Below are 22,377 nucleotides of genomic sequence, written 5' to 3'. Positions count from 1 at the left end.
GACGATAATGCTCTCACAAGGGCCTTAAGAAGCTTAAAAGCACTGAGTCATGGGAGCGCTGGCAGAGCTCCGCACGCAGTAGGCACTCGGTGAGTTACAGCCCCTGGCGGTCACCACTGCCTCACGCTTTTCCTGCCCCCAGCGGCAACCCCTCCCTCACTGCAGGTCCCTGTGCGCCTGCCTCTCCGGGCCTTTTCTTCATACAAGCCCGCTTCTCGGGGTCAAATCCTAGGCTCAGTGGAGCCTCGCTTCTCTCGGGATGTCAGTCCTTGGCTCCCCCTTCTCCACGCTGTTCTGATTCACTGTCAATTCTACACCTGCATCCCCTCAATTAGCACCTGCGAAGAAAAATCCCAAGTTGTTAATTTGCCTGCCAACATTTCCCGCACATCGGCTGACCCTCCCAATTCAATCTTTAGACCTTTTAGATCAAAGCCCACCGCAAGACTTTTTTAAGTCTCTCTCACAATGCCTATCAGAGTGCCGCAAACATAGCAGGCCTTAATTTATAGATGACCACTATTCACTGACTGAACACGCAGATTTAATGTGTGTGTGTGTGTGTGTGTGTGTGTGTGTGTGTGTGTGTGTGTGTGTGTGGTTTTAGCATAAAGAAACCACGAGAAAGAGAAATACCATTGACGGACACACATCTGCTGTTTATGGATGGCTTATTAATACACACAACTGACGTATGAGGAATTCTCCTGACATGAGCAAAAATACTTAAAATATTTGTCTTAGAAGAGTTTTAGTTAGGACTTCAGAGTATAACTCAACAAACTCTTTTAATTAATATTTTATCAGGCTGGAAATATTTATGAGACATTACCAGCCTCATAAATGCAAATGGAATTTCTATAAATAGGAGAAAAAATAATTTCCTGTGTGTCATATTCGAAAGAGAAAACTTTAATTGTGAATTCATCTCTCGCTCAGTGAAGGAAGGTAAGAAGCTGGGGGGGTGCACAGAGGCAGTGGTTCTGGGCTCTAATTACCAGTGGTGGCACACACAAATTCTCTGTTGCTTTCCAGCATCACCCCACCCATTTCCAGACAATGAAAGATGCACTGATCCCTTCCCCATCCCCCGAGGAGTTCTCGATCATGTCTCCCCGTGCTCAAATGTCACCTGGTCTCTGGGGGACTTGGGCATGAAAAAGTCAGAGCTCACCTAAATTTGCAAAAACCAGTCAGGAATAGAACCCTATTTGTCATTTTTCAGGTCTAGGTCGAGAACTGGATCCAGGTTTTCTGTCTCCTGGTCCAAGGTCCATCACCGTGAGAATATTTACAAAATAACATTTCCCAGGTCACCCTATATTTTGCTTCAAAATCAGCCAGGCTCCCCGGGGTCAGGGCAGAAGAAATCCCATAGTCTTTACACTGAACCCCGAGCAACTGCCGCCTCAGGCCAGAGCACCTCCTGGGCTCAGCAGATGCTTCTGGTGTGTCATCTGGTCCCCAGAGCTACCAGCCAAGGTCTCTCCAAGAACCAGGAGATGGAGGACTTAGGACCCTGCGTGCACCCCCCCCACCCAGTGCTCAGTCATGAGACCAACACGTGAACGGAGGAGCAGGAGACCTGCTGCCCCCGAGGGGCAGGGGAGGTTCCCGTCACTGCGGAGAGAGGGGAGGGCGTCCAGGAGCAAACCCTGGCCTTGGCTCTGCGCGCTGTCCCCGGGGAGCCTGCTTGGGCCATGGGCTGTGGGCTCGCTGCTCCCCCGCAAGAGAAGCCCCCAGGAGACCAAGCTGCGGGCTCACCGACCCGCCTTCGTGCTTACAGGAGAGCACAGGGCTGGTGCACCCCTGCCCCGGTGACAAGCACGTGTTCTCTTCTTGTAATTAATACACTGGCTTTCTTGTTTTCCACAGTGTTTGCCTGATAAATACTCACTGCGCACCTGTGGTAGGTGCTGGGGACACCACAGGGAACAGGAGAGTCCGAGTCCCTGCCCCGGGGACACTGCTCTCACTCCTGATCTGGTGTGCCTGCCCCGAGGGGAGACACACTCGGGGCCTGGGACCGGGGTGTGGATCCCGAAAGGCTGGGCCACAGAGAGGGACAAGGGAGGCACCCCCCCATCATGGACCAGTTCTCAGAGAAGCCCCCGGCCCTCCCTGCACAGCAGCCCCCCCTGGGCCCGGGGTGTGACGTCAGTGGCTGGCTTTCCTACAACTCCCAGGAGTAAGAGAATAAATGCAGACACTCATCTTTCCAGAGGGCAGGAAGGAACCCAAGAGGAGGGAAGGGAGGTGGCTGCTAGGCAGTGGCTCTGGGTCGGGACTGCTCAGGACTTCAGGGAGCAGAGGGAGCACTTCCTGCTGTGCCTAGCCATCCACAGGCCGCCTTTCCCTGGAGAGGATGGCCAGGGCGAGCAGAGGCCGGGAGCCGCTGGCCTGCTTCCTGTCTCTGGACCGGCTCCATCTCCAGCCCTCGGGCAGGGCGCCCCAGGCCCTCACTCCACCCACAGAAGCAAGGTCCGTGGGGGTGCGGATGCAGCGCCCAGACTGTGCCCCGCAACTCCCCAAGGAGTGCCACCCACCTGTTAGGTTCCATCTAAGCAGCGCAACTAAATTTCGCCAATCGTCCCCTCAACGCACCCGGAGTGACTGAGCAGCCCCTCAGAGGCTCTGATCCAAGATTTCTACCGTCCTAGTTTCTTCCTTCTTTCGCTCGCTCGGCTGCACCGCACCCACCAAACACGCGCGCGCTCACGCGCAGGCACTTGCGCGCGCACAGGTCCCCGTCCTTTGCACCTGCACGGCCAGAAACCACCCCCCACCCGGGACCACTGGCGGGTGCAGCGGGGAGGGGGCGCGGGCCTGGCGGAGGGGCGGAGGGAGGGGGCCCCGGGGGTGGGGGCAGCGCGGAGCTGCCCGCCCCCTCCCCCGGGCTCTCGCCCTGCTTTCCCGACCCGATTCACTGAGAACTGCCGGCGCCCCCATCACACGGAACCCCCGCCCCGCCCCCCACCGCTTTGCCTGGGGTCCTTTAAACCGGCGATTACACATTATTACACAGAGATTCATCGCACCGGGGGCAGAAGGGGAGGAGAACCAGGGAGGGAAGAGGGCGGAGGGGAAGGAGGCGGAGGGGGAGGGAGGTGGGGAGAGAGAGCGCGCGCCTCCCGCCGCCGCCGCCGCTGCCGCTGGAGAAAGGGAGTGACTAGTGACTGACTGCAGGGGTCTGGCGAGGGAAGGGCCAGGATGGCTTAGAAGCCTCTGCCCGCAGGACCCCACAGCAGGGAGAGGCTCTAGGCAGAGTCCGAGGCTACCCTGATGGCTGGGGCTGGCGGGAGCCCTCGGGGCCCTGAACGCCCCCTGCACCGCCTCTGAGGGACACCCCAGAAGTTAGCGTCAGTGGGACTCGGAAGCTCGGATCTCAACAAGTAAGTTGTCTTCTTTCCTCCTCCATTTCTCCCCAGCTCACTGGTTCTGGAAGGCGGGACCTGTGATCTCAGGGTGCCTGCTGGGCTGACGGCTAGCTGCTCGGCACCTGCCAGTTTAGGAGCCGCAAGGAGGGACAGCTTAGGATGGGTGCAAAGTTCAACCAGGAAATCTGAGGTCCCCGAAGAAGGTGGGCTGCCCTGGGCTGGGAATTTAGCCTTCACAGGACTGGAGGTGGCTCTGCTGTGTTCCAGAGCAGGGATACCTGGGGTGCTGAACGCCCCCATCAGTGGTGTGAGAGGCCAGGGCAGTGGGGAGGGGGCGGCATTCCCCCTGGACAGCGGCTCTGCCTTCAAGTGGGGATGTAGAGCGCTCAGTCTTAGATCCTTGGCTTAATCTTGCTTTCTTTTAAGTCTGGCCAAATTGGAAACATGGCCTTGCTAATTCTGCCCTCCTGTCGCCTGGTCACTTCCTGCGTGCCTCCTTATCTCTTCTGAAACATCTTTCAAACTGCTCAGAAAGGCCAAGGGTGAAAGCTCCAAGGGCAGGGTTAAGGGACCAGGGAATGGCATCACTGTCCCCACCCTCCCCGAACCCACGCACCCACGCGTCTCCCTGGAGAGCCGTGGTGGCTCCCCCTGCCAGAGCTCTGCTCCCTGGGGCTGCGGGGCAGCCTGTGAGTGCCGCTGGCTCCTCGAACGAGCTCTGGCCCCCAGAAGTTCCAGGGTCTGTGCCAAGCATCGGGTCGGGTAAGGCCAGCCCCGCACCTGTTCCGGGAGGCCTTTCACACACCAGCAGATCAACAGGCACACGCATGTTTGCTTTGTGACAGACTGTGCCCAGCACCTTGCCCTCTTCTGATCCTTTTAATGGAGCAGATACGACCATCTTCATTCTGCTGGTGAGACAGCGCAGCTTAGCGAGGCTCTGTAAGCTGCCGGCGGCGGTACACAGCCTACAGGTTAGAGTCTCCCCTGAGCCTGACTCCAGAACGTACCTCTTGGTCATCACTAAGCCCCACATCACAGCGCTTTCTGGTTCACAAAGTACTTCTCCACGTGGGAGGGACGCAGTGGAAAGAAGCTAATGTTTATGACCCAAGTACTGAGCGGGACACATGCATGCACACGTAGCTGGACTCCAGGCCTGGGAGGCGGGCGTCACTCCATCCGAAAGGCCGAAGCTGAGAGATCTCTGAGCACTAGTGACTGGCAGGGCCATTAACTTCTCAATGCTTGGCTTCAAATCCAGAGTCTTTCCACTGTCAAACGCCCAGCCTGGAAGGTGCTCTGGCCTTCCCAAATCCACACCTTTTCCTCAAAACCCAGGAGTAAACCCCATCAGCCGGCTGAACAAGGAGGCCCTCGGCCTTCCTAAAATCTGGTGGAAGAATCTAGCAGAGCGAGTGATGTGGGCCTTAGAGAGAAAGGCTCTTGGAGGCCTGCCTGTGACTTTTAACTATTGATTCGACCTGAGATGGCCTGACGCTGCCTGGAGGCAGAGGCGGAACTTCAGAGGACGTGTTGGGGCGCAGGGGGTGTGCAATAATATCAATAATATCAAGGAATCGGCGCTTACTGAACACGTACTGTGTGATGCTTGGCGTTTTATGTATGTGACGGGTCCTGTTTTTCTTTCCCCATCCACTGCTTTCTTTTCTCACTGTTCCTCCCAGCCTCCCCCACCTCACCCCACCCCACCCCACTCCACCATCCTGGTTCCAAACAACCTGAAATCAAGTTCACGGAGTGGAGACTTAGGACCTAAGGCTCGAGAGAAAAAAAGAATCATTACCTTGGACGGACTATTTGGAGGCATTTGTCAAGTGTTTATTACTTGCCAGGCTCTGTTCATTAATTAAGAGATTGATAATAAGTTGTTGCAACAGCATAAATTGTTAGGACAGCACCAGGGCCACCACTGGAAGAGGAAACATCCCGTAGGGAAATGGTCTGTCCTTTCCACAAAAGCGTGGGGCTCGGGATCTCCCCGAGCATGTTCTACATTCACCATCTAGCTCTCCAACAGAAAGATGCTCCCCGGGACACAGATGCTCCTGTCCCCTGCTGGCGTCCCTCCCAGCAGCGCTCCTTGTTTAAGTAGCATTGAGCAGAGATGAGTGAGCTCCGTCCAGCAAGCAGCGCAGGGGGAAGAGGAGGCAGGAAGGAAGGGTGGGGAGGAGAAGGGCCCCCACTGTCCCGGGGGTCCTGAAGCCCCTGCCTTCTCCAGCCTCAGAGTCCGATCCCAGTGGGATTCCCCAATAGGGGTTCCCCCGAGTCTGTGGGCACATGCTGAGCTGGGCAGAGAGCTCTTCCCTCTGTGCGTCCCACAGAATCCACATGGCCTCCTCACAGGCTGTGTGGCAAAACCCCCCCTGGGGCTCCCTGGGTTTCCCACCCAGGAGATGCCCGCACTGTTCTAGTCTCCCGCCCGTGAGGATGCTGACCCCACAGCCCACCCTCCCTCCCTTTGCTCCGAAAATGGCCCGGCTCTCAAAGCCACTGGCGGTGTCCTATGCACTCACGTACTTGAAAACCGCTTCTCCATCTGTTCTTTGTTTTTACATCAGTTCAGCAGCCATTGACGTGATCCCCCAGATGTGCCAGGAATAATTAATTTTTGAAAACCTTGGGATGTGATCGTTTGGGCAGGGAGGTTGTGTTTTCCATTTAGGATGCTAGCCAAAGTTTGCGTCTTCTGAGCAATCCTGGTTGAATTTTTAGGCTGCAGATGGGAGGGTGATGGAGAGAGGGGCAGGGGCCAGGAATCGATTAGGTGGTTGGAAGAAGCCATTTTTGGATTCAGTTGTTACTGTGTCCCAGCTATAGACAGGCCGCTGAGACCAGGGCCCACCAGCAGACATCTATAAACTGTTGTCAGCCATGGAATAATGCTTCCGTTTTTCCTGGGGACAAAATAAGAAGAATGGGAATTCAGACACAAACGATTGTAGGGAGACATTTGGGGAAAAAAAAAAAAAAACCAAACCTGAATGTGTTTCCCTAAGAGACATGTGGAGTGGAGTGACTTTCTCTGGAATGACTTTAAAACGGAGGGGACAGCTTCCCCTTCCCGAGCCCTAGCTGCCGGGGGACGCAGGGTGGTCTCTGCCAGGGCCACCCGCTTATCTAGTCCCTCCCACCTTGACATTCTGATAAGGGAGCTATTCTGGGCCGCGGAGCCCGGGATGGCCGCAGTGCTTGCCAACGGCCGCGTTGGGCTAAATGTCACAGCCAAACCTTTAACACATGACCCTGGAGATGCTGGCTGGTGCGTCAGTGTTCCATCACCGTTCCAGACCAGGGAAGGCTGAGGGCAGAGGTCAGGGATATCTGAGCAGTCTGGTAGGTGGCAATGGCACTTCCTGGTCACCAAAGGCCAGAGCACATGTGGCCGGAGAGGCTGGTGCGGGGAGTGAAAAGGGAAGGCGGGGAGATCGGACAAGGACGAACTTTCAGCATCTCATTCTCGCCTTCTGAGACCTGGTTGCTTGGGGCTGGATGTGCTGTCCAGCTCCGTCCCCTCACACATTTCAAGCTCTTCAACTTAAGGTCAGGTGGGCCCTAAGGCCCCCACCCTGTGTTACTTCTCGCAGCTCATAAAGGAAAAGAGGGGAAAGCAAGAGCGGAGAAGGGCCGTCAGGGAGCCGAACCTGTGCCCCGTGTCTCACGCTCAGAGTGTGCCCCCTCCCGGGGCTGGGCTGTTGAGTACCGATGCCCAGAGCCCGGCCAGGAGGAGGGTCACAAGGGCAGCAGGGAAGAGGCGCTGCCTCTGCCCCAGGAAGCTGGCCGCCCAACAGGGACAACAGATCCCACGGGGCCAGGTCCCAGGGACCTTACACACAGGACCTCAGGATGGCCAGCGCACCTGGGCTCTCGCAGAGCGACCCCAGCACATCACGGAACGCGGGCCCTCCCGCCCCCAGGCCCTGGCTCAGGCTGCCTCAGTCCCTTTGGAAAGTGCCCTTTATTGGATGAACTTAAAAAGTCGCTCATATATTCCTTCAAAAATGTGTACGGGGAGCCTGCCCCAGGCCAGCTCTGGTGTGGGAACCGGGGCTAGGAGACTGAGCTGTTTACACACCCTGCCCCTGCCCACCGCCATTTACACACCCTGCCCACACCCCTCGCCAAGAGCCCTCTCTCCAAGTACTGACCAGGGGAGGCAGGGGAGCCGAGACACATGTGGCGTCGGGGCAAGCATCACCAGAGAGACCTAGGAGGGCCAGGGAAGGCTTTCTAAGGGGGCTGGGGAACTCCATGGTCCCGATCACTGTAGCTGTGTAGTAAGTTATGAAACTGAGCAAATCAATTTCTTCCATTTTATTCTTTTTTTATTTTTTTTAACCTATTCTAGTTCCTTTGCCTTTCCATATCAATTTCAGGAAACTCTTCTCTGTAGCTACAAAAAAATCCTGTGGGATTTTGATAAGAATGGCCTCAAACCTATGCATCAGTTTGGGGAGAACACATATTTTACTGTATTGTGTTCCCCTCCAGGAACACAGTATGTTTCTCCATTTCCTCAGATGTTCTTTGGTTTCTTCCATCAGCATTTTGTAGTTAACATACTTCTTTTTGATCTGCCGGGAACTTCACTGTGTGACCTTGGGCGTATCTCTTAGTTCCTCAGACCGTCCTTTTACTTTCTGTAACATGGGCACAACGGCACAGCAAAGGGCAAACCAGACTTAGTTCCCTCCGTTCTTTCTCTTCTTCTTCTCAGCCCTCATTCTGATGCCCTCCCTTGCTTCTCGGCACTTTGTCTTTCCAGCCTCTGTTGTCTGAACTGTCCTGCACTCTCAGCCCCTTTCCTCCAAGTCTCTTCGCCTCCTGTTTCTCTTATCCTCACTGCTTCTCCAGGCCACTCATTCTCCCGTGATGTTCGTCTCGTTCCTCTTCATTGGACCACGTGGAGGGCTCACTTTTCCTGGTTTTTCTTCGACATAACATGTGACCCTGGGGCCGGTCAGCCTGGGTTCAAGTCCAGATCCACGACACTAGCTTGAGGGCAGGTTACTGTTCACTCTCCCCTGTGCCTCTGTTTCTTCACCTATAAATGGGGGAAACAGTACCTACCCCATGCCTTTTCTGAAATAATTAAATGAGTCAAGACATAGAAGGCACTTAGAAGATTAGCTGGCGCACCGAACGCCCCCAGCGGGTCTCAGCTGTGACTGCTGGGACTTTACCCATCATGCTCTGGGGCTCTGGTCCTTTCCCACTGGTCCCCCTACCTCCGTCACCTCCCATCTTTTTCACTTGGCGGTAAGTATATTTGTATTCACATTATCTTGCTTTCTTGATACCATCCTCCCTGCACTGCGCCTGTCTCATCGTCTCTGATCATCACTGATAAATTGGCACCAGCCCGGGAACTCTGTCCCTGGGGCTGTAGAGAGGAAACAAGTGGTTTTTCATTTTGACTTAATTATTAATCTCCTTTATTATTTAATGCAGAATACATACAGTGCAGGGTTACAACGAAGAGAATGAATTATAACGATTCTGCTCACTTTCAGAGAGAGCCGGCCTAAAAGGGAAAAGTACCGGGCAGACTGATACAAATGTGGGGAAAATGCAAAATGAACTAATTTGATTTTCGTGCCCTTTTATTCATGATTTTTCATACGTCTTCCGGGGGCTGGGAAGGTGGGGCTGGATCGTGGCCAGGAAGCCGTGGCTGAGTATTGAGATGCATAGATGTGAAGGACACACCAGGGGTCCCCAGCAGCTGCCAGGGAGGACAACAAAATGGGAGACAGCGGAGCTGGCAGGCTCAGCTGCAGGCTGCCAGGCCTGCTCCCAGGGGCACTGCTCAACAATTAGGAACTCACAAACGTTAAACTGCTTGAGAGGTCCGTGTGATTAATCTATAGTCCATGCCTCAAATCTGGCCTGATTTTGCCCTTTTAAAAATTACTGAATCTATTCGGACTCACTTAGACATACTCAAGTAGATCTTTAAAATACCATCTCTCTGTATTTCTGCCAAAGAATTGACTTCCACAAGCAATTGCCAAGGCCTGTCTGCCCTCGTATCAGGCAAAAACTCTGTCTTCCTTAAAAAACCCTGCAATGAAACACGTACAGTGCTGTGGAGCTACTTAGGTGAGTTAACAGACGTAAAGCACCTGGTTCAGGGAAGAACACACACACACCTCACTTCCAGGGCTACTCCACAAAGAAATAAGTCAACATAACCCACTGTGGGAAATAAATCGAGCACATTTAAAACAAAAGCAAAATGAATGCAAAGGGCGAGGGGGAGGCAGCACAGATGGGGTAGACGTTCCCTCTGGGCAGGGCATGTCTCAGTCAGACCTCGGGACAGCTGACTCCCTCTGGGAGCAGCCCCGCCCCCACCTGGACGTCCCTCTAAACAATAACCCCACGGGTGCTGAGGGACCAGGCTCAAGGGCTCCCCTTGGAGGGACAGAGGCAGCCGCAGGAGGGAGCCTGGGATGCCTGAGCAGGTGGGACCTGGGAGCCTGTGACAGGTCCCCAGGGAAGATCATTTGAGCAGTCGGACACAGCAGGGCCCTCATCACCTGCGCCTCCTCCCGCCTTACACAGCGGCTCCCCTGCCGTGGCCGCCGCAGCTCCTCCATCCACATCGTCCCAGCTCCAGGTTCCACTCAAAGCCCCGTGCCCTCCCCCGGCACATGCTCCCCCTCACACAGTCGCGGAACAGGTGTGCAGTCCAGAGAGAGGGGTGCCAGAGCTCACTTTGGCTGTGGCAGACCTCGGCAGAATCCTTGTTTGGATGTTCAGCTTGGAGCAGAGCTAAAAGGAGCACGCCTTCCCCGAGCCCTCGTGAGCCCGTGACAGTGAGGAGCATTCTGGGCACACAAGCCAGCACCTGCGGTCCACTCCCCTCCTCCCGCAGAGCCCCCAGCCCTCTTCTCCCAGGATCCCCTCTGGTGAGTCACCAGCACCCATTACATCCCAGCCAGAAACAGCTCCTGACCCGACCCACCTCCTGCCCTCACAGCCCTCCCCAGGAAAGGGTGCTCCCTCCACCTTCTCCGAAGCTTTTATAGTCAGACATCTCCACCCACTGGGAACCCCTTCTACCAGCGGTGACGGTGACAGTGACGGGGAGGACAGAATGCTTGCCCAAGACCCTGCTCTCTGCAGCATATTTGCAAGGGGTGCAGTTGGGAGGAGGCAGGTGGGAAGAGGATGCTCTGTGAGAGCAGGGGGTCTTGGCATCCGTCGCACAACGGGGGAGGCTGGGGTGGTGGGGAACAAGGCTGGTTAGGACCGCGGGAACAGAGCCAGCAGTCCGTTTCCCCTCTCTTTGCTATCGTGTGAGACCCACATCGGCCTTCTGGCTTCTTCTGTGCTGAGGATTGACAGGCTGTGCTCACGGCAGGCTCATTAGTGCAAACAGGAAAGCTCTGAGGAGAACTTATTGGCATCACTACGACTCTTAACACTACGCTCAGCATCACTCAGAGTACCAGCCAGCGTGTGCATGCGGGGAGAGAGCCTCTCCAACTCGGTAGCCCAGGAGTCTACGTTGGCAGCTGACCGACTGAATCTGACTCACAGATATATTTTCCTTGGCTAGCTCGGTGTTTCAAACATTGTGGAATTCGTTGTCAACATTGAAAAACATAAATTTCATGTTTAAACATCTCCGTCTCTAGCTTTTCTGGAAAAAGAAAGTGGAAGATCTTGCAGCACCCGCTCCACATTCTTGCTTGACACTAATCAGCTCGGGCTGAGTGACGCGCCCCCTGTTGGATGGCAGGTGTACTTGGCTCACCTCAGTCCTCACCACTCCCTATTGTGTTCCCGAAATCCAGAGCTCATTTTGATTGCATTTGCTGTGTGTTCATATAATTGCTTGTCCTAGAAGAAGAATGATATCTTTGACAATCTTTTTCTTTATCAAAAATGTGAAAATGAAAGTTTGAGAAGTCATCAAATTTGAATAACAATAGGAGAAAGTGCATATCTGAACAATACGCATACATAGTGTGGCAGTGTTAAAAGATGCAGCAGCGCCGTTCACTGACCTCACCCATCTGCCCTTGGATGCGGCAGAGCTTGGCACCAGCCTCCTGGGTTCTGGTTAGGACAGCACTCACGCCCCTCTCGGGCCTGGCAGATACTCACCCTACTCCTGGCAGAAGCAGACATGCCTTAGATAACAGGGAGTCCGGCCAGAGTCATCCAGAGTGAGATCAGTGGTCTCTGCCCTGGGAGGGGCCACAGCTTCCACACAAGATGCTTCCGGGAGTGACAGGGGTGCTCAGTGATTACACCAGGTCAGCAGGTGTTTGCTGGGACAAGTGGATACCCTGTCTCCTTGGAGCAACTAGGCACCTGTGTGAACAAATACTGCTTTTGTGAGAAAAAGTCCAGGAGCAGCTGGAAGCAGGAACAGAGGGCTTTCGCTCAGGAGGAAAGCAGGAGGTGGGTGGAAGACACAGCCCGCGAGGAGGAGAGGGAACAGCCCCAGCTGTGCGCAGAGCCGGGGCGCAACGGGCAGCCCAGTGCTAAATCATAGACTGGTTCCCAAGCACGGATGGGGAAGCGTCCCGGCTGCCTCCTGCGTCAGACTTCAGAGCTGCGTTTAGAGATTTTGGAGTCAGGCATGCCTGGTCCTGCCACTTCCTAACTGAGTGGCCTTAAGCAAGTCGCTAAATCACTCTGCTTCTGTGATCTGAAAACGAGGCCAAGACAGACTGGATAGATGCTTGTGAGCATTACATGAGAGACTGCCTAGAGAGTGCCCTGCAGAGACGGCTCGCGATGGGTGCTCAGGACGGGAGCCGTTAAGATTGTCTGCACCTGAGTCTCAGGTCGGGATGGAGCACCTCACTCCTTCGGTGGGCATCTTCCTCACCAAGTCTTTCCTGACTCTTCCTCCTCACCCCCTCAGGCCAAGCTGAACAAGACCCACGCCCTGTCCCCCTGTCACTCTCTATGGCACTGTTTGCCTGTGTGACCCACCATTCCATGAGCTCCTTGAGGGCAGGAAATAGGGCAGGGGTCCTGGCCTCCTTTGCCCAGTAGAACCACCTGGGGTTGGGCTCCCCGGGCGTGGGACCTGGGCACCAGCCTGGCGTCCAGCTCCCAGCCGATCACAACGGCCACCAGGATAGAGACAAGCCTGGAGACCAGCAGCACCAACGGCACCGGAAGCTTCTTGAAAAAAGTGCCTTTTCTGGGAACCCCGGATCCACTGCACCAGAATCTGCATTTTAACAGGACCCTTGTGAACAGAAGGCAAGGTAAAGGGTGAAACGCTGTGCCGCCTCCTCCCACCCCAGGGCAGTGGCGCTAATCGGCAGTGGCTGTCTGTGGGGGGCACAGATTCCCTGAATGAATGAATGGATGGCTGAATGAACGAGTCTTGCGTGTCGCAGTTTCCAGTGGGCTTTCACACCTGGTATCACATACGCTGTCACCCAGCTGTGAACTCTGGTCCAGAAAGCAAAACCACAAAACATCCAGGAACTAAGCTGATGAGAACAAATAGCTGCAGAATGACGAGGTTTTTAAAGAAAGCACCTGGTGAGTTTTTAAAGAAGGATGCACGAATTAATAGATGGAGCTTGAAAATCTGATTCAAGAAGTTTGTCTTCCTTGTCCCTGAAAACCCTTTGACTTGACGCCCCCACAGCACTGAGGGCCGAGATTTCTAGGATGAGTGATTTGCTTACACTTCGAAGGAAGCTGGGGAGCAGCGGCTCCACGCCTGACACCTGCCCTGCAGGTCACCCCCTGAGGCTTTAAACAGTGGCCTTGGATGCCCCCGCCTCTGTCTTCATCTGTAAAATGGGTTTATTGGGACATTGCATTACACTTCAATTCAAAGAGAGTTTGCCAGTGTTTACATATATACCTATGTTTGTCTTCATATATTCTTTCCCGGGGTCCCCACAGTGGTCGCAGAGCTGGAAGGGTGGAGCACATTACCCGAGGTTTCTAACAGAATAAACTGAGGCAAAGAGAGTTCAGACTGTCTTTCTTTGGCTCGCAGAGCAACTGTGTTGCAAGCTGAGCTAGCACACAGACCTCAGCCTGGGCCGACGGGGTGATAACTTCCACGGATGACCCCAGCTCACTCGGGGAACATGTGTGCCAATATCAACTCAGAAGCAAGCCTCACTTTTCCTGTCTGCCAGACACAGTTTTCAGATCTGGGCTGAGGTGTCCCCAGAACCCTTTTTCTGTCTCCAGCCCAGCACAGGGCCTTCTCCTACAAGAACGTCTGAAAGTATGTTTAAAAATAAAGAAGGAAACAGTGCAGAAAATCAGCAGAAAGCTGCTTTCCTGAAAGAGCTGAGGGCGGGGAGCGTGCCTCCCAGGCGCCCGGTGACTCATCCTCGCCGGCGCGGGGCCTGCGCTGCCCAGTGTCAGAGGCCCGGGGAGTCCGGGCAGCACTCCCACCGGACCCCCATCCGGGTCCCAGCAGCCGGGGTCCCCAGGAGCACACAGAGCCTTGAGAGCAGCGGCTTTTCTCACTGTTTCTGGGCATCTCCGGTCGAGGTTTCAGGAAGCAGTCTCCTAGCCAGGGGCAGAGCCACTTCTGCAAAGCAGCACCGAGCAGCCCCTCCTAGTCTCATTTATCTTCGTAGCTGCCACGGAGGGGCAGGGAGCAGGTGGCCCTGTGCAGAATGGGAAATGGCCAGCGGATGTCTGAGACAAACAGCGCTTCCTGTGACCCATCAATGTGAGATTTTAAAGGTTACCTTGAAATTGCAGCAGCCACGCAGGCAGCGGAGGAAGGGTCTGCCTCTCCATGGTAGGTGAAGTCTTCCTCGCTCAGTCAGCGAGGCAGCTGGCTCCTGGCTGACAGAACATTCACCCAGGCTGCGCTCTCAGGGACGCAGCTTCCCAGGAAGGGGAATGCCTGTGAAATCAAGAACTTGTTTATAAAGATGAAGAAGGGCTGAATGACAGTCTCCCCAGAGGGGATGTCTCCAGGATCAGAAGCTCCCAGAACTTTCTGGAAGGAGCAGCTCATCAGTCTGAGCCTGAGCCTCAGAATCCCAGCCTCTGCAAACCATTGCCTGGTGGGACCTGAGCGCCCCCGGGCTGGAGCCAAGCAAACCGAGATCCAGAGGCGGCCTCTTACTACCTAAGCTTCATGTTCCGTGTCTGAAAATGGAAGGGTGGTAACAGCGCTTGTCTAACAGTGTCAAATGAGCTAACACAATGTTAGCGTCTTGGTGCGGTGCCTGGCTCAAGACTGGGCAGAAATGCAAGCGGTTGCTCTTGGCGGCAGAGATGCTCATGGTCCTTCCCAACTTCACCAGAGCCTTCAAGCATTTTAAATGCCTGTGAGCAGAACAACAGAAAGAAGGTAGACTGAGTGCTGCAGGTGTCTGGCTGTTTCTTCCAAGTGCAGCATATACTCCAAAAATGCTTAACAACCCTTTGAAAATCTCGGGGCATTAACATCATGCCCAGCTCAGTTTCTTAGCGGGCAAGGAGTTACTCTATTCACATTTTAATGGTGTGTCTACTCAGCAATCCGCCATATTAGTCAGTGCTCAGACAGCCACAGACTCCCCACTCAGGTGGTGGGAGTGAGCACAGGGAGACCCAGACCCCTGCCGCCTTCTCCTTTCTGTCTGCGGCTGAGACCTCAGAGGAGAAGGAGGGAGACAGGGAGGGAGAAGCGAGCGAGCACAACCAGCTAGCGCCCAAATATCAGCTCTGCCCCTCACTCGTTTGGTGACCTGGATGCCACGTGACCTCTTTGGGACTCATTATTCTTTTTGGGGGGGAGGAGGGGTAATTAGGGTTTTTTTTTTTAATTGTTCTTTTTCACTTATTGGATGTACTGGGGGTTGAACCCATGACCTCGTGCATGCTAGGTGTGTGCTCTACCACTGAGCTGTACCCTCCCCCCGGGACTTGTCATCTTTATTTATTCATCCATTCATTCAGTAAGTACTTTTTGGGTACATAGTATATGTCAGGCCATGCTCTGGAAACTCAGAATGTATCAGGTTAAAAACAGACCCACAGCTGAGCCCTTGGGGAGCTGACATTCTAAAGGAGGGAGAGACACTGTTAGAAACAAGTGCGATCGTGAGCAAACAGTATGATCTTTATTTACCTCTTACTCCTGTGGGTCGCTGTGGTGATTGCGAGTCCATGAATAAGGCAGGGAACGCAGTAGGCACCTTTTGAATTGTTGCAATTATTATTTTGTAAATTGCGCTCGGATTTTCTTTAAATCTTTTAAATGCTTAAAGTGGAGTTTGCACCCAGAGAGTGTTCGTTTATTCATTCAACAAACAACTGTCGAGCTCCCGTTATATACTAGAGCCTGGACTAGGCACCAGGGAAATAAGGGGGTAGTACAAGAAAGCATGTTCCCTGCCCTGAGAATCCCACAGCCCACTGCTGGTCCACACCTACGGGTCCACTGGACACAGGTACAGGGCCTGTGAGGGCACGAAGGCAGAGCGACCTTGAAGTTTAGGGTTTCTGCGAATCTGACCAGTCCACCTCACTGACAATTGTCTTTTTCAATTCAACGTATCCCAGCCATGGCTGGCGATTCTAGGAATGCCATGAACCAGGACATGGAGATTGGAGTCACTACCAGGGACCCGAAGAAGATTCCCAAACAGGCCCGCGATTATATCCCCATTGCCACCGACCGCACACGCCTGCTGGTGGAAGGCAGGAGGCCCCGCCAGCGCTACATGGAGAAGAGCGGCAAGTGCAACGTGCACCACGGCAACGTCCAGGAGACCTACCGCTACCTGAGCGACCTCTTCACCACCCTTGTGGACCTCAAGTGGCGCTTCAACCTGCTTGTCTTCACCATGGTCTACACCGTCACATGGCTCTTCTTCGGCTTCATCTGGTGGCTCATTGCTTACATCCGGGGTGACCTGGACCATGTTGGGGACCAGGAGTGGATTCCCTGTGTTGAAAACCTCAGCGGTTTCGTGTCAGCCTTCCTGTTCTCCATCGAGACTGAGACCACCATTGGATACGGCTTCCGGGTGATCACTGAGAAGTGTCCGGAGGGCATCATCCTCCTCCTGGTCCAGGCCATCCTTGGCTCCATCGTCAACGCCTTCATGGTGGGCTGCATGTTCGTGAAGATCAGCCAGCCCAAGAAGAGAGCCGAGACCCTCATGTTCTCCAACCACGCCGTCATCTCCCTGCGGGACGAGAAGCTCTGCCTTATGTTCCGGGTGGGTGACCTCCGCAACTCCCACATCGTGGAGGCCTCCATCCGCGCCAAGCTCATCAAGTCCCGGCAGACCAAGGAGGGGGAGTTCATCCCCCTGAACCAGACCGACATCAACGTGGGCTTCGACACCGGGGACGACCGCCTCTTCCTCGTGTCCCCGCTCATCATCTCTCACGAGATCAATGAGAAGAGCCCTTTCTGGGAGATGTCGCGGGCCCAGCTGAACCAGGAGGAGTTTGAGGTCGTGGTCATCCTAGAAGGGATGGTGGAGGCGACAGGTGAGACACTTTCTCCTCCTTGGGCCCCACCCCGCCCCGGAGCTCATGCTGCCGTGACTCTGGAAGATGGAGCCTCGAGAGGGCAGCTTAAACAGCCCAACCCCAAAATGGTGACCTGGGGGTGTTGCTCCTCAAGCCGGGGTAATGAGAGCAGCTGATATGTGCAGGTTGTCCCAGCACGTCCTAGACACTACACGTGCAGTAGCTCATTGGATGCCCTCCCGCGCCCCCGTGAGATGCCTTTCCTTACACTGCAGATATGGACACAGAGGCACAGGCAGGCAAATTATTTGCCTGTGAGCAAGAGCTCCTAAGTCCCGGAGCCAGGAGGCAGGTCAGGCCCTGGGGACCCAAAGCTGCACCGCCCACCTCCCATCCTGGAGCAGGTGTCACCCAAAGAGAGTTCTGGGACCAAATAACCTTGGGGAACATGGGGTTAATAAAGGTGAGCCAGCTTCTTACAGTAGGACCTGGCGGTGTCTTTATCTGTTGTGAACCGCCTCGTGAGGGAAGGACAGGGTGCAGCATCTCCCGAACTCTGGGATTCCCAAACTCACAGAATCCTCTTTTTGGAGACACACCTGTGCCCCAGACCCATGGGCCCCGCTGGAGCAGGCTGCCCTCAGCTTCCCTGCGGACCCAGCCCGGCACCTCCCTGCACAGTGACTGACTCACAGGCAGCCATGGCCGGGCTCTGTGTGGGGACTCGGGAGCCCGCATCCCCACCCCTCAGGCAGGACCCCCGGGCAGAGGAGCCCCAGCAAACCCTGCACCTGCTTCTGCTCCCCTTCCTGCCCTCCTCTCTGCACTCAGGGAGGAGTCTGAGCGGCAGGGCTGGCCCTGGGGGTGACCTGTGGAACACTCACCCGGGCTCTGATGGACACAGAGTTTTCTAATCAGGCAACAAGGCCGGAGGGCTGGCCTCCATCCCACTTTACAGATGTGCGAGCTTCATGCAGACAGGAAGTGTCCACACTCAGGTCTGTCACTTACAAATCTAGAGCTTGTAGACACCACACTGCCCCCCAAAACACAGGGGTCCGGGCACAGAGGTGGCCGCGCGAGCCTGCCTCGCCTCTCGGGAAGCTGGGTGCGGGGAAGGAGACAAACGGGGTAGCCACACACCTTCCCACTGGGATGCAGCCTGGCTCCAGGGACTGGGGCAGGGGGGCCACTCAGCCATCTGCGGGGGCCAGAGCCTGGCAGGCAGCGCACAGTGGCGGCTGAGGGAGCCTTTGGGGCCGAGGACAGTCGGGAGACAGGACGCCTCCTCCCACAGAGCCGGGGGCTTGCAGGTCACGCTGCCCTCGATGCTGGGTTCAGATCAGAACACAGGCTGAGTTTCTGGGAAAAGAGCTCCACTTCAAGGCCACAAAGAGGGGCTCGGGCCAGAGCCGTGGGGACAAATAGGACAGTCGCGGGTTACCACCGCCCCCGCCGCCCCCTGCTGGCCTCTCCCCGAGCACCTGCTCAAAGTCAGGGTCCTGCAGTTGGCCTGGCTGACCTCCTCCCCTCCCATGGCTGGGTTACCTGGGTCTGCGGGGGACCCCAGAAGGCGAAAGGAGACTACCCAGCCCCACGGGCTCTGATCTCAGAGACTTCAAGGGCTAGGTTGCCACTTTCACGGAGCCGAGCACAGGCTGGGAGTTCAGGCCGGGGTCTGACTGGCACAGCTCTGCCTGTGTGAGTGTGCGCAGGCGGCTTGACTTGTCGGCCAAATGAGGGCAGTAAACCCATGGGCTCATAGGGGGTTAAATGATGAAGTGGAGCAACATGTGAACCAGCGCCTGCCACCCAGAGGGGCTTCTTTCCACATGCATTGGAAGATGACTGCCAGGCACACGGGTGGGGTCTCTAGCCCCAGAGCAGCTCACTTCCCCCTCCCAAGAGGCAGGAAGGGAGGACAGGAAGACCCCAGGAGGCCTGACCCAAAGCTCCCATGGAGGTCCCCTCCCGCTGTCTTTGTTGAGGCCCCCCGAGCTGCAGGCGTCTGGCCTGTGTCTAGGACGGTCAGTGCCCGGCTTGGACCTCTGCACCTCTGCTGGGCTGGGGGTTGGCCTAGGACCAAGGGAGAGGCCTGGCCCAGGCAGCACCCCTGGAGCAGAGAGCAGGCTGCGAGCCCGCAGTGGGTCAGTGCGCGGGGTCGCTGGGGTTGCCGAGCCCCGGAGCACCGGACAGGAAGCAGCCTCTGCCCTGGGCCTGGTTTGTGTGAGGCCCCTGCCCGAGGACGCCTGAACCCAGGGCTAGAGCAGGCATCCCCTTCAGTTCCCCAGGAGTGCGTGCTGGGAAGAGACTGAACATCAGGAAGCTGCCTCTCTGGGACCCTGAGCACAGAGGTTTCCTCATCCATAAACAAAGCTGCCCTCCCTGGAGAGAAAGCGGCACCTATAAATAACACAGGCATGTGAGGGCTGAGCGGACAGGGAATGGAAGCATTAGAGCATGCTCAAATCAAGAGGCCATGCTTCGTGTGTGTGTGTGTGTGTACGCACGTATGGAGGCTCCTGCCCATATGTGTCCACGCCAAACAACCCCTGTGTGTTCTAAATGCCTGGCAGCTTCTCTGGGCTCACCCACTCAGAATATATCTTGTTTCCTGCCTCTTTTCTTGTCTCAATCTTCTAGAACTTAATGCATTTTCAGGAACCATGTCTGTAGCTCTAGCTCTTCCAGAATTATGCACACCGGTCTCTAGGAACCTACTCCAAAGTCTTGCTTTGTTCATTTCTCATTTTCTGCCTCCATCACACTTGGTGCTCCTTCAGGGCAAGGACTGTGTCTTATTCTGCTGTATATCTCCATCATGCTTAGCCCAAAGTAGATGTTCAAAAATGCTTGATGAATGATTGGATGATGGATAATGGATGAATAAATGGATGGATGATGGCTGGCTGGATGGATGATCGGATGCCTGGATGGATGATGGCTGGATGGCTGTGGCCACTCCTGACACAAGTGTCCTCTGTTCACCAGGCATGACTTGCCAAGCACGGAGCTCCTACATGGATACAGAGGTTCTCTGGGGCCACCGGTTCACACCAGTCCTCACCTTGGAGAAGGGCTTCTACGAGGTGGACTACAACACCTTCCACGACACCTATGAGACCAACACGCCCAGCTGCTGCGCCAAGGAGCTGGCAGAGATGAGGCGGGAGGGCCGGCTCCTGCAGTACCTCCCCAGCCCCCCGCTGCCCGGAGGCGGTGCTGGAGCGGAGCTGGAGCCTGAGGCTGAGCAGGACGGAGAGGTTGAGCCCGAGGGGCTGAGTGGGTCCCGGGAGCCCAGGGGCTCAGTGTGAGGACAGCACCCCCGCCTCACGACCTCCCCTCACTGGCTTCTCACGAGCACAGACGCTGCAGGGCTGGGGTGTGGGGTGCACCCCCTGAATGTGCTGCTGGGAGGGGAGGCCAGGCGCCACTGAGGCTCTGTGGGGAGGAACGGTGTCCCTGGTCCCGGAACCCACCCTCTCAGGGCCTCCCCGAGCAGGTGGCCCTGGCCTGGGCCGTCTTGGCGGTGCTGCCTCTGGCCTCCCGGCCTCCGCTGGCACTGGCTAAGGGCCAGGCCAGGAAGGGTTTCCCCACAACAGAACGTGCAGGTGGCCTCTCCTCTCACCCCTCTCTCTGCCAGCTGGCCGGGATCACCTTTCTCCTTGTCGCTTCGCAGACCCACCGGCAGCCCCTCCACGGCTGGTGCCTACAGAGGGCTGTCGCCCCTCCCCTCATCCCACCACCCTGGGGCTTGCTGAGTATCCAGGGCGGGGAGGTCCTGCCTGCCTGGGCTCTGGGGTGGCGGGAGGCTCACAGGCCTCACGGGTTACGGTCCATCCAAGTCTGTAGCTACGGAGGACGAGGCCCGGACCATCCCTGTCGCCACCTGTGAAGTGTATGTTTCCCCTGCTGGGTTCCGAGTGTGGCCTCAGGATCAGCGATCTCCTTAGGGTGACTCTCAGCAGAGTGCGTCCGGCCCAGGTGGAGTTTCGTCACCCCAACCACATCGAGCCCACACCTCCCCCAAAAGGAGAACCCCGGAAGTCAGAGCTTTGCTAGAACTTTGGGCCCAAGAGTCTCAAAGCACTTCTAAGCTTCGCTGTGGTTTCCTTCACAATCTCAGAGATTTGTGGCGTGATCCGGGGAGCAGGCTGTGCTTGGAGGACAAGAGGAGCCCGGTGATGCTGAAGCGGGGCGGCAGGGGAGAAGCACAGAGAGGGGCAGCATCTGGAATTTTAACATAAGCATCAGCTGTAGGTGTGGCCTGGAGACCTGACTTCAGTCCTTGTTGCCAGGTGACTGTGGATGAGAAGCTAAGTGCGGGGTGACTGCGGTGGCAGCATCACCTTCCAGCCTAGGTGTTGAAGGGACCCCTGGATGTCCCCAAGGCAGCTGGGCCAGGAGAGCAGGGATGGTGGCTTCAGGGGGGGAGGGACGGCCACCACCCTCGCCTTGCTAACGTGGAGACTCAGGGAGGGGGTGAACGTTAAGAGAGAGATGAGTGGAGAAAAGGCTTCAAAAAGACCACTGCAGAGGCCCTTCCTTTCCAGTCCAGAGGATGAGGACAGACAAACGGTGTGGATGTCACAGAAAGGCGACGTACAGCATGTGTTGAGGCTGACCTAGACCTGGAGAGCGATGTCAGGCGTCCCAGCCACAGAGCTGGGGAGGCCTCCCGCACAACCGCACAGCTCCCCGCTGGCCTTTGAAAAGGGAAGCTCGCTCTTGCCCCAGACGCGAGCACCTCCCTGGGAGTGAGAGCAGCCCGTTACGGCAGGGCCAAGGGGACTGCATTGGGATCTCAGGCCCGTTCCCCTCGGGCTGGGACTTCCAGGCCCTGGCGCTGGAGGGAAGAGGAGGCCGAGCAGCCTGGTGCCTGGGCGCCCACGGGCTGGATCTGGTGAGGAGGGTGTTGGGAGCAGTGAGCCAGAGGGGTCTTCCCGACGAAGGGACGGTGCCGAGTCCTGGTTCCGGGCGTCCTCCTGGGCTGAAGCAGGCCTTGCGGGGCATGGAGAAAGAGCTGGAATCCTGCCCTCTGAGGAAAGGGAAGCAGGCGGTGGGAAGTGCTTGCAATCAGGACTCGAAAGCAGGGACCCCTCACTAAGACTGGATACCTTATGACTGGAACTGGCAGGTGGGGGCCACTCCTCACCCCAGGCCTGCCAGACCCGAGGCTTGTACTGCACGACTCTTTCCTTGCCCCCATCCCCCCCCCCCGCCCCGGGCAGACCCATACCCTGCCTTAGTCAAAACCGATCTGTGCCTGCAGGTTTGGAGCCTCAGCGAGGCCTCTAAGCAAGGATGGGACGCACAGGGGAAGCCAGCCTTGCAGCTGGACGGGGTCCTGGGCCTGCTTCACAGCTGCCCCCACCTAGCACCCCCCGCTGGCCAAGCGAGCCCCCCTCCCGTCCCTAGCTCTGCAGGGGGCCCTTGAGCCTGGGCCCTGTCGCGTCGCCTCTCAGCCAAGTGCAGAAGCTGCGGGGGCCGCAGAAGAGGAAGAGATCAGTCCAGTCTAACGCACCCCCTACCCCCGACGCCAGCC

General features: G+C 56.3%; 1 protein-coding gene across 1 annotated transcript; it reads left to right on the top strand.

The window, feature by feature from the left end:
* The first annotated feature begins 3,170 nt into the window (after positions 1 to 3,170).
* Positions 3,171 to 20,655, top strand: KCNJ5 (potassium inwardly rectifying channel subfamily J member 5). The gene is made up of 3 exons (XM_006211655.4): positions 3,171 to 3,392; positions 15,912 to 16,850; positions 19,824 to 20,655. Exons 2-3 carry the CDS (start codon positions 15,914 to 15,916, stop codon positions 20,144 to 20,146), a joined length of 1,260 nt encoding a protein of 419 aa, XP_006211717.1. The 5' UTR covers positions 3,171 to 3,392; positions 15,912 to 15,913; the 3' UTR covers positions 20,147 to 20,655.
* Positions 20,656 to 22,377: the final 1,722 nt, after the last annotated feature.

Source organism: Vicugna pacos, chromosome 33, assembly GCF_048564905.1.
Source record: "Vicugna pacos chromosome 33, VicPac4, whole genome shotgun sequence".
Taxonomy (NCBI): Eukaryota; Metazoa; Chordata; class Mammalia; order Artiodactyla; family Camelidae; genus Vicugna; species Vicugna pacos.
This window is presented reverse-complemented; position numbering and strand designations above follow the sequence as displayed.